Raw genomic sequence first — 12,791 nt, forward strand, 5'->3', positions numbered from 1 at the left:
GCTTAGGGAGAACTGAGAAGTGAGGGAGGACCAAGTAGTCAGTAGTGAGCAGTGATTAGTGAGTAGTATGCAGTAGATATCAGTAGATAATCAGTATACTGAGTAATGAGTAGTGAGTAATGACTAGAGAGAAGTGAGTAGTGAGCAGTCACTATTAAATAATGAGTAGTAATGAGTAATGAGTAATGAGTAATGAGTAGTGAGTAGTAAGTAGTGCTTAGGGAGAAATGAGTAATGAGAATTGAGTATTGAGTAATGGGTAGTGTGTAATGAGTAGAGAGAATTGAGTAGTAAATAGTTGGTAGTGAGTAGTGAATAGTGAGAAGCAATCAGTAAGAAGTTGACTGAGTAATAAGAGGTGAACGATGAGAAATGGGAAGTGAATAATAAGTAGTGAGCAGTGAATAGTGTTTAGTGAGCAGTGAGTAGTGAGTAAAGTAGTGTGTAGTAAGTAGTGAGAACTCCCAAGTAATAATTTGAGTTTTATTAAACTCTTATGATGGGTTTTATGACCAAAATTGGATATGAGAACTACGATAAGAATGAAATAAAACTCACATTGTTACTTGGGCTGAGTAGTGGAGTAAGTAGTCAGTGAGTGTCAGAGTAGTGAGTAGTGGATAATCAGCAGTGAATACTGTGTTATGAGTAGTGAGTAATGACTAAAGAGAAATGAATAGTGAGCAGCGACTAGTGAATAATGAGTAGTGAGTATTAAATAGTAAGTAAGAAGTGAGTAATGAGTAGTAGCGAACAGTAAGAAGTGGAGTGACTAGTAAGAAGTAAACAATGAGAAATGGGAAGTTGAATAGTGAGAAATGAATCATAAGAAATTGTGTTAAGATAGTGAGAAATAAAAAACCAAGTTCAATACCACTTGGTCTCACATTCCTTGGCCTATCGACCTCGCGTTAATTCAGTCAGCATCACGTTCATTAGGCCCCACGTCTATCATGCCTTTTGTTACTATGCCTTTTACTCATTATACCCCAAAAATTATCTACCTCGATCTAAGCAGTTTTGAACAAAGCAAACCCCACCTTTGATACTAAAATAATTAAAACCAGTAAAATGGGTAAAATCGTTTTAAATTATATGCACACGATTGCTCATAACTTTCAAATTACACGTCCAATCAAAAAACAACAGCCTGATAGCAACCATCTCTGAGTGTTTTTCAGTGACCTGTTTGGAGATGATTATTACCGAGGCAAAACACGTTTTTAGGCATAACTTTTAAACTACACTGCAGTCGCTTTTTGCACATTTCAGCATTTACGCGGTTTTTTCGCGCGAATTTGATTTACGCGGAACATATGCTTCGCGTGAAAAGCGACTTGAGTGTACTTGTTTGTATTCAATCAAACTTTCTAGAAAACTTTATGATAGTAAGAACTTTTATTTTTGTACTAAGATCACTGAAATCGGTTGTGTGGTTTAAGAGAAAATGGTTTATAGTTTATACATTTTTACTTATAACTTTTAAATGAAACGTCTGATAACCGAATAATTCAATAGTGATATACTAGGCACCTAGTTTAATACCTTTTAAACAAAAGTAATAGCGGTCAAATCGGTTCAGTCATCTCCGAGAAACAAATGATAGCGAAAAAGCGTCACACAGGCATTGCTCAATTCGTCGAACACTACCGGCTCGGCCCTCCGAACCTGCTCGGATCAATTTCGTGCTTTTTTAACCAATTCCTAAACTTCTGTTATAGTATAACAAAGGGTAAAATGCTAAACATGCTAAATATCATACAGCAGTGAATGTTTGTAGTTTACTTTTTATTATCCTATGAACGTAAAAAACTGTCACAACCCGACAGTAACTTTTTAAGTTGAACGCTCTTGGTGAACTTAATTTCTTTGGTGCCGTAAAAACTGATTGAATCAAATGTTGGCTCATTTTAATTTATAATAGGCAGAAGCGAAACCTGTTAAGAAAGAAATCTGTAAAAAAAAATTAATTTGTTCACCGGTATGAAAGGAAAGTCAAATCACTTTTTTATAACTATTTCATGGCTTTTAAAGTTGTCGACCTATTTCTCTATAACATTAACCATTATTTCGTGAGTATATTTATTCGACCTCGCGTCATTAAAACTGCTGTTTAATGTTAGTAAACGCCATTCTGTTTGATCTGTTTGCTGTCATAGTTTGTCATTCTCGTTTATTATGCAGATTTTTCAAAGCTATTGTACGAAATGGGGCCTATTGTTTTGTGAATTTTAAACAACAATTTTTAACAATATTTAAAAAATACGGGGTCTTTGATTTACCCATGGGCTCCGGAGAAAATCTTTGAATCTTTATCGAATACCGCTTATTTAAAAAAAGCATCGTAGTTCAAATAGTTTTGTATTAATATAAAAGCAAATTACCTCAAAAGTTCAGGAAACAAAATTCTACCATTTTTCACAAAATTTTCCAATACTTTAAAGAGCACATAACTTTAACAGAAATTCCTGAAAATTCTTTCTTGCATAATGCATTTCAACTGACTACTGTAAACTACAACGATTTGTTCATACAACATAGCCCGAAAGCACCTTCTCCTACAGGCAACAACTGACCACCACACCGGTAACCGGTGACCGTACCCCTCGAAGCCGAAATTAGATAACCCCAATCGTGAGCTAGTCTAATCACCTTGAAGAAAAAGAAAAACCAACTCCCTGTTACACTTTTCCGTGCGCAAAAATTCCCCCCACGGTATTAACGAGCCCGTAAATACGACCACATTTTACCAGGTGGCCAGACACTGGCCCCAGGTTGCGTGGTCGTAAAATGTCAGCATCTCTATTTCACTCTTCCTTTCTCGCTCTCTCTCTCTCTCTCGCGGCCCCTCATTTTTCGCTCATTCAATCACCGTAGGTACCTATATACTTATATGGCCCAGCGCGCTTCGCATGGTTCGGTTCTGCACGCGCAAAACTGGAGCAATAATTTCTAATCAGTGAGTTTTGATTTATAGTTCCTCGCCGACAGCAGTAGCAGCAAAAAAGTACCGCCCCGGTTCCACACAACAGCAGTGCGTTACCGAATCGATGTCCTCCAGCCAAACCATCGACGAAACGAAACTCGAACCAAAGCATAAACACATCTCATTATTCCGATCACTCGGAGTCGGATAGCCCGAAGGGCTGCTCAGCAGGAAAACAAATGCCAGTTTCTGCAACCCCATTCCAAAAGGATTAAAAATTTAAATTTCATGATGTTTGCCGCATCCATCAGGAGTCAAAATTTCGTTCCGAGCGTTCCGACTCCGAACTTTCAACAGACACTACTGCGCCACGCTGCTCGGTACCTTCAACAAGTCCACTGACTGTTGCAAGATGTTGAAGTAAATTGAATTTTTCTCAATAATGATCCAACATTATTTATCTGCCAGGGTGTCTCCCAGCTCTGGGAGCTCTTGGGACCATGCGGAACACTGCAGTAGTGCTATGTTGTGTTGAGGCAGGCTGAGTACTGTCCATCAGGGTCCACGACATACAGCACCGGGCGCTCTGTAGGTTAAAGCGCCAAACATTAAGCAAATTAAGTCGTAGGTGGACACAAATTTATTGTTTCTCGTGTAGGGTCGGTCGACTGTTGGCAATCAGCGCAGCAGCGGCGACCTGCTCTGCACTCGCTCTGCTCTCGCTCTGGATGCAGGGCAAGGATACCTCGGGCGTGAAACGGATCTCGGGAGTAGCAGCGGTCTTGATTGACGCTGACGCGGTGGAGATTAATTGCAGCCCCGGTGGGAATTTCACGTGGTGGTGCATAATGCATTTCAGTGCGGAAATTTTTCGGTAAAGTTATATCTTTGTTATGGGCATTTTTAGAGTTGAACATTAAGAAATGGCAATCGTCCAACCACCCTAGCGAATGGGTCAGCTGAAGCCGATATTGCTGAAATTGCTTGCCATTAGACGATTAATGTTAATTGAATTTGACATTATTAAACATTGGATATCCAGTTAAAATATTTGCTTCGCTTTCGGTGGAGCCCGGTGAACACGGTTGTATACATGTCAACAAGTTCACCCACGTGGAAGCAAACTATAGTCGGTACTGTTACACCGTGCATTGACCGCGGCGTCAAGCAAAGCGAACGAGGGTGTACCGATGCATGTGATGAGTGAGTGCCTAATGACTTGCTCAATAAATAATGCTACCGTGTGGCTTCCTTCCTGCCGCAGGGCGATTATCAACAAATCGACACCTTGCCTTGCGGCAACCCATTCAAGGCAATCAATAGGCGCATGAATATTTAAGCAACCATAAGCGCGATGCTCGTCCAGGATTCTCCTCTCCATAATCGAAATTAATAGAACACAATGATATTAATAACAAAAGAAAAACAAACACGTTTGCCATACTACTACTCACTGGTCGATATCGTGACACTGCCGATCGCAAACGACGCAACGCGTATCGATGCCCTCTTCGTCGTCGTCCTCCTCGCCGTCGACGTTAGCTTCCTGGTCGTTGTGACCCGCGGTGCTAGTGTTACTGTTACTGTTACTGCTACAATTGCGACTATTCTGATCCACACTACTGCCGGTGGTGTTGTGATGGATGCTACTGTTGTTGTTGTTGTTGTTGTTTATATTGTTATTGTTATTATGATGTAAATGATCCTTATGACTAGTATCAAGATCAGCCGACGTGTTGTACTCGTCCTCGAAAGCTTCACTATGCTGGGAACCTGTAAGTAAAAATAAACGGTAAAAGTACATACCATCAGTACAGGTAATTTATCAAAAAGTAAAAAAATAGTGACCAATCCCGAACGATGAATGGAATCATTAATAACGGGGAAGCTAAGCTAACAGCCGTCGGTCGCCCTGGATGCTTTCGTACTCGTAGCAAACCGAAATTCAATCAATAGCCGTATGTTCGGTAGTTTTGTTAATACAATCCAATGATTGATTAACGTCACTTTCCCCCCACTTGGGCGATGATGAGAGTGAAAACTAATCCACCTACCGTGGAGCACTCCTCTTAAACATTGGTGGTAAATATAATATCTGACTTACTTTTACAGCCTTAAAGTTTTATTCAAAAATTGCTAACCATGGCAAAATTAAAACGAGCTAAATAAATTATAAAATACAAAACTTCAAAGAAATTATAGACAAATCGAGCTAAGGTTCTCAGTTAATTTCTTAATTCTCAACTAAAAAAAGTTTTGTTCTGCCAAAGCAAAGCAGAACCGAGATACTACATTCCGCTAACGGAACTTGACCTTCCGTTTTTATTCGACTGACTCCGCTGCCAGCTGTTAGAATACAGGATAGTTAACTTTTACAACCACTCCCAGTTAAGATTCCAACCTAAGATGCTTGTTAGACCAGTGTCGAACCTCGAAGCCACTTTGCTTATATGCTCACAAAAATCAGTGCCTGTTTAAATTGTATGCAGCAAGACGGAGCCGAAATACCTACATATTTTTCAAAATAACGAAATCCATGATATTCGGACTTAAAGGAAGCCATGGAAGGAACATTAAACAAAATAAATAAAGATGTTTCGAAAATAATACAGAAATAACAACAAAATAACTTAGAACTTACCCAAACATTTCACAAATATTACAATAATGGCTCACAAGTAAGGCGATTGCAAATTATTTTTAAAGTTTTTATCCCCCGTCCTTCAAAATTGGCTCAGTATAAAGTATAAAGTATAAAGTATAAAGTATAAAGTATAAAGTATAAAGTATAAAGTATAAAGTATAAAGTATAAAGTATAAAGTATAAAGTATAAAGTATAAAGTATAAAGTATAAAGTATAAAGTATAAAGTATAAAGTATAAAGTATAAAGTATAAAGTATAAAGTATAAAGTATAAAGTATAAAGTATAAAGTATAAAGTATAAAGTATAAAGTATAAAGTATAAAGTATAAAGTATAAAGTATAAAGTATAAAGTATAAAGTATAAAGTATAAAGTATAAAGTATAAAGTATAAAGTATAAAGTATAAAGTATAAAGTATAAAGTATAAAGTATAAAGTATAAAGTATAAAGTATAAAGTATAAAGTATAAAGTATAAAGTATAAAGTATAAAGTATAAAGTATAAAGTATAAAGTATAAAGTATAAAGTATAAAGTATAAAGTATAAAGTATAAAGTATAAAGTATAAAGTATAAAGTATAAAGTATAAAGTATAAAGTATAAAGTATAAAGTATAAAGTATAAAGTATAAAGTATAAAGTATAAAGTATAAAGTATAAAGTATAAAGTATAAAGTATAAAGTATAAAGTATAAAGTATAAAGTATAAAGTATAAAGTATAAAGTATAAAGTATAAAGTATAAAGTATAAAGTATAAAGTATAAAGTATAAAGTATAAAGTATAAAGTATAAAGTATAAAGTATAAAGTATAAAGTATAAAGCATAAAGTATAAAGTATAAAGTATAAAGTATAAAGTATAGAGTATAAAGTACACACAAGTCTCTTTTTACACGTTTTTTTAAGATTTTCTAATCAACGCGGTTTTTTATGATGAATTAAGGGGAAACTAGTAGTCATTAACTTTTCGTCGAAAAGCCCAATTTCGGAAGCAATTTTTGGGCCCAAAAGCGGGGTCCTGTATATAGAAATGTATTTACTGCATTCTTCTTGCCAATCTGAATACTTTTGAAATTTGGAGAATCGATGACGACTAATTTCACCTTAACGCGGGTTTTTGCATCAATTTCGAATTAACGCGGTTTTTTCAGTGATTTTTTAAATTCGTGTGGTTTTTTCGATCAAATAGTTTTTTCGGTTAGGCCATTTCAAGTCATTTTCAAAGTTTTTGACACCCCCCCCCCCCCCCTTGGAAATTGGCTTGAAAAATCGGGGGGCAAAAAAATAATTTTTAGGATACGAGTTAATTTGTTTTCATAAAATTAATTGTCGATTAAAAAATTCTTTTTGTTTTTTTTTCTTGCCCCCCCCCCTTCAGTGGCCCAACACCGGAGAGACAAAAACTTTTTTAAATATTTGTAATGGCCTAACATACAAATGATATGATAATGAAACAAAATGATATATGAATGGTATAAAAATGACAGAAAAACTAATACAAAAATGATATAAAAATTTTCGAAAAATGATACAAAAATGACAAAAAATGATACGAGAAATAATAATAAACATAACGCAATAATGAATCAAAACAAATAAAAAAAGATACATAAAAATACACAAAGCCATAAAAATAACGAAAAACTAAAATTAAAAATTCATCAGATATGGTACATAAATATGTAAATCGATTTTTCTTTTGTTGAAAAAACAATGTTTCAAAATATAATTATTTTGGATCATGATTTGTTAAAAAGCTCATTATTTCATGTCGAGAAGGATGTATGACAAACAATTACACAAATAATGACAGAAATGACTCAAAAATTACTTAAATATGATCCAAATGAGATATAAATATGATACAGAAGTCAAACAAAAATAACACAAATATGATCCAAATAATCATACAGAAATGACTCAAAAATCATACACAAATAATACTGAAATAGGAAAAAATGATGCAATAGTATACAAATTGTTATTGTTTATTTTGTTTATGTTTATTATGTTTATTATGTTATGTTTATATTGTTATGTTTATATACAATTGTTGCAGTTTTGCTCATTCTGTCAGAGAGTGCTGCTCAAATTGATACAGTATATCCCTCAATTGATCAAGCGGGGACACCTGTAGGTACCCCTGTCGAAATTTTCAATTCCAGTTTCGGATTGTTCCTTTTGAAATATCGTCAAAAGACTCCAAATACTTGTTATTTACATAAATTTGCGTAAATTGAAACGTTTAAATAAAAAAATTATATTTATAACCGGGTGCTTCAACTGCTCGAACTCAACCGGTTAGAGACTTCTAACATATTCGTCAGCTGGCTCCAGACATATCTGAAGAACCGCATCAGTAAAGCTAGTTCGCCCAATCGTCCGCATCCGAATAGTAAAGCTAAGTACCAAATCGTTCAATCTCAAGCAACAAGTCCGGCGTTCCACAGGGAAGCAATTAAGAACCACTACTTTTTATCATTTGCTTCAAAGATGTTTGTTTCGTTATCCTACCGTGTATGCAAACTGCTATGTGCGGATGATCTGAAAATATTCCTTGTACGATCCATTCTGCCCACGGCCTCTGTTGTATGGAGCCCACATACAAGTCTCTGAATTCACGAATCGAAGCTGTGCAACGGAGATTTGTTAGGCAAGCATTACGATTCATTCCATGGTCTGATTCTGCGATTCTACTGCCGTACGAAGACAGGTGTAAACTGATAAATATCGACGTCTTAATAAAAAGAAGGGATGCTTTGAGAGCTATCCTCATAAAAACAAGGGAAATCGACGCGAATTTTCTGTCATCAATGCTAAACAGTAACATCGCACCTAGCCCTCTGAAAACCCCTCTTTCGACCAGTATTCCACAATACTATGTATGAAAAGCAGTTCAGGAAATGTGCCGAATATTTAACAGTGTTTACCACTAGAGCCGAGATAAAAATCAATCTAGTATCAGACCAATTCAAACATGGAATATACCACTACATGGTTAAGTTTGTAGAATTTATATTTCTGAAATTGTATTCGTATATAAAAATTGTATTTGATTATCACCAGTTATGTAATTTACATTTATAAGACTGTACTCGGCAATCAACGAAAATATTAAGGGATTTTTATGCCGATTTGAGAATGATGGCAATAATGTTGTCAACTCAAATCGGCTTTTTTTATTCTATATTAGAGAATCAGCTTTTCCCATACGCTTCAAGATGACTCTGTCCGTTAAAGTGAACAGACGGATGATGGTGTGGAAAGCAGATTGCTTTTCGATCATTAACAGTGCAGTTATAGACGAATGAGCAGTTGATAAGAGTAGATTGATATCGCTCGCTTTTGAAAATTTAATTGAAATCCTTTGGAGTCACGTTATCCACAATTTCTAAACTTCTAAAACGCATAGACGCAACTACACATGGCATGACTACTTTATTATAACCACTAATGTTTTATTTTGAAAATTGACATTTTCGAAGTTTACAATCCCCGATTTGTCTGTAATATTTGGTAATATAAAATTCAGATTGAAAACGGACTGCGAGTTCGACAATTGAACCAAGCAGTTGTCTTTAGAGCAAATGTTCATTTAAAACTCGACGTTAGAATTAAACACTCTGTCATAATCAATACTTTAAACAAGGAAGCTAATTTTAAGACATTTTCATTTTTCGCCAAAGGTAAAATAATTATTCTTACAAAGCGGCACTGATTCAGGTTGCATAGCAGTTAAACCCCTCATCTGTTTCCAACAATCGCACATCCACCTTCTGCGGGTCAAACCGATCAACTTATCACTACTCACGCCCCAAAAACAAAGCACGCCTGCGTCCAAATTAGGACTTCCCTTACCCATCTTCTCGGTACCCACGAAGAAAAGCAATTTGAAGATGGCACCTCACCGCCATCAATCGAACCCAGCCGAAACACGCACACCGCACCGCACACACCGCATCATTGCCCCACGTGACTGGCCACCCCGTCATCCGAAGCGATCAATCATTTCGCCCGTGGTCGCGCATACAGACCAAGGAGAGCGTACTGCGTACTTTCGCGCCCGCAAATTGAGCCACTAGTGAAAATTCCAAAAATAAAATCGATTTCTTCTAATTGTTTTCACCCCTGGCCACGAGATGACGATCTCGCCCGCTCACTCGCGCGCCGCGGCAGGTCCGAAAATGAAAAATTACCTACCGCGATCGAGCGCGCTGTCGACGTAACCGAGATGAACTTCTGAACCCGGGGACCACCTACCTGCCGGCCGGTGCCAGGCCGGAGTACTAGGCGAGTAGGTGCATATGAGCGATCTGAGACACCTGATAGCCGGCAGCAACAATCCGACAGGAGACGGCTTTCGCTTGTCCACGCTGACAAATTAGCTACAGCGTTCGCAGCAGATCGATGACCACGGGATATCGCGAAAGATTTGGCGATAGATATAAAAGGCCTGCGCATCAATTTGCTCCCCCCTCCCCGCGATAATGGGTGGCCTTGTACGGCAGCCCGGTTGGCTGCCCACCAGTATCCGAACATTTGGCGTTTATTAATGAGTGGAAACATTAAAATTTTCGTTAAAAAACTACCTACATAGTTAATGATTAAGAAGTAAACATTGTGCATTGAGATGCTGGATGCAACGTTTTCCTAGAAGTGTCAGCACCTTGCCTCGAACGTGTAAGTCAAATCTCTGAGCCGAGAGCACGAACAGCATTTTCCATGTAACACAACTTACGACAAGCTGACAAATCACTTCATTCCATCAAGCGAAACTCGAGCTGTTCGCCTGCTGCTCGCGAGCGATGCATCTTGACGCAAATTGCCTCTGCCGCGGTCATGGCACCTACAAAATAGGCCATACAAGTACCGCGGCTACCCTGGGTGACGACGACTGTTACTGTGGGATGCTCGATAGTGGCTACCAGTAGTTAGTGGCCTCTGTGCATAATTAGCTGTGAATAAATTAAGATTGTGATGACTTCCAGTTTGCTTCGTTCCTGCCTTCAGCACCGGATGGACCGGGCGGAATCTAGAAGCAGCAGAAGAGAAAAAAAACACCCAACCGAAGTTCGCGCGGATCACCGCATGTTCAGCCGACAAACAACATCCAGCATCGACGAAAAAACTGTTCTCCTTGGGTATGGTCAGTGCGCAGTGCGCGATTACAGGCCAAAGAGTAACAAAGCCGATCTTGAACCGCGTCACGTCCTCCGCACCCATGGACCGTCACCCTTCGTCGAAGGGACAGCATATGGTATAAGACAAGAAGCACCGTAAGGCGTGTGCACTTTTGCGCGCAAAAGAAAAGGAAATGCGCGGAAAAGCACGGACGAAGAATAGCAGCAACAACAAAAACAACAACAAAGATACAAGTCACAAACTGCTCTTATTTCGTGCTTCCCATTCTGGGATGCAAGTAATTTATAGCGGATTTGCTCTCATCTTCTAAACAGAGCGTGAAGCTTCGGGCGATCATCACCCGCCGCCGCTGCCAGGACCAGGACCATCACCGCCTGCAGATCACTATTTGAGCTAATCTGTGCAAGTGGTGGCACCGTTCGCTGGTGTTGATGTGGTTTTTGGGGAGAACCCAAATTTGTTGAATTGACCATTAGTTAATTATTTTTATAAAGTAAACGCATAGTAAACACATTTTAAATATAAAGAAGTGATGAAAATTATCCAAGTTTAATCAGCATTTTGATCAAAGAGTCAAAGGTCAAAATTTAAATTGGGTTATAACGGTCCTAAAACTAAAATGGGATGTAAAAATCAACAATTAATTAATAGACCATTGTTCATACAAGAACACAAGATTTCCACAAAATCGATTCGATCGATTTAAAAATTATTCTCGAGACTGCAAAAACCGAATATCCAAACAGGTCCGCAGTTTGTAGGATACCAGATTAGTTCTATTCGATTTTTTCTCATTTATTTCTTTGAACAGAATCAGCTACAGAGGTACACAGCGTGCTCGAGGATTAGACCAAGTGGAGCAAGACCTGGAAAGTGTAAGGCATTCGAGAAACTGGAGACAACCAGCCGTGGCCCGAGTTTGTTAACGTTTGTTTCATTGTTATGCAGATGAAATCCTAATGAACATCGCACCAGGATAATTAACTAAGTACTTTTAACAGATATGCAACTTTAATGCAGATAAAACTTTGTTTCAAAGCATGTTAGAATGGTTCTGATTGGTTAAAAATGGGATCATCAATTCCTGCAGGACATTTTTCAAAAAATCAACCTCATGCTTTTCGTCTTGACTTGTAATGAAGCCAGACATTATAATTTTTATAGCGGTAGGCTTTCCAATAAACGAAGGGAGTAGTAGGAGAAAATAATGAATCAAAAGTGTTTTATAGTATCCCTAGGGTGGGACAAGACTTGAAGTTGGTACGATATATCGGCACTATCGGCGAATCAGCGGGGACATAAGAGATAAGTTGGACTCGAATCCGGTTCAAATTGGATCTCCTAGCTTGTAAAAAAGTCTATAATGTACTGCGTCAGTTACTCTTCCTTTATATGATCCATTTCTTCTATCATAACCGTCATCTATTGGATTACAAAAGTAATCGACGTGCATGTTTTCACACGGGCACAGGAGATGAACTTATCAACGAATGCAGTATTTCAAAATTCAAAGTCTCTTGTTTTCCCAGAAAACTTCAAGTATAATTTTCGGAGAAATATCTGAAATAAGACTTTCCACGCTGATGGATAACTCCAAAGAAAAATCGACAAAACTATTTTCTTCATCATTGAGAAATTACTTTTTTTTACTTGTTTGTCAGTCAAAATCTAAGTAATAAAAATTTCACGACAATGTTTGCTGTTAGAACGACAACATTTGTTGTGCATAACTATGATCATTTTGTTAATTTTTTTATTAAATGTCTGTGGTATATTACGCCATTATTCACGAACGAGCCATAGCATTTGACAGCGAAATAATTTAAAGTGAAACTGAAAGTATTTCATATGTCAGAATTCTTTGCAATGATCAAATTACCCAACATAATTAGAAAGAATAATTAGTTTTAGTCATGTTTTAGACAAAAAGAGTGATTGCTTGCAGTGCTTTCCTTAGCAAAATGCGATGCAGTATTGCGCAGATTTAGGCACAGATTTTTTATTCAAGTTCCAAATTATGCGCAGTAATGAATCCTGCGAAGAAAACGCGAAAAAATGCACAACTTCACCCGAATGGCTG

General features: G+C 37.5%; 1 protein-coding gene across 1 annotated transcript in view; it reads right to left on the reverse strand.

The window, feature by feature from the left end:
- LOC128741092 (transcription factor hamlet-like) overlaps nucleotides 1-12,791 on the reverse strand; it is a 74,450-nt gene that overhangs the window by 17,408 nt on the left and 44,251 nt on the right. Inside the window, exon 6 of the mRNA XM_053836668.1 lies at nucleotides 4,381-4,699. Coding sequence (XP_053692643.1) covers nucleotides 4,381-4,699 — 319 coding nt within the window. The remainder of the gene's footprint in view (nucleotides 1-4,380; nucleotides 4,700-12,791) is intronic.

Source organism: Sabethes cyaneus, chromosome 3 (genome assembly GCF_943734655.1).
Source record: "Sabethes cyaneus chromosome 3, idSabCyanKW18_F2, whole genome shotgun sequence".
Taxonomy (NCBI): Eukaryota; Metazoa; Arthropoda; class Insecta; order Diptera; family Culicidae; genus Sabethes; species Sabethes cyaneus.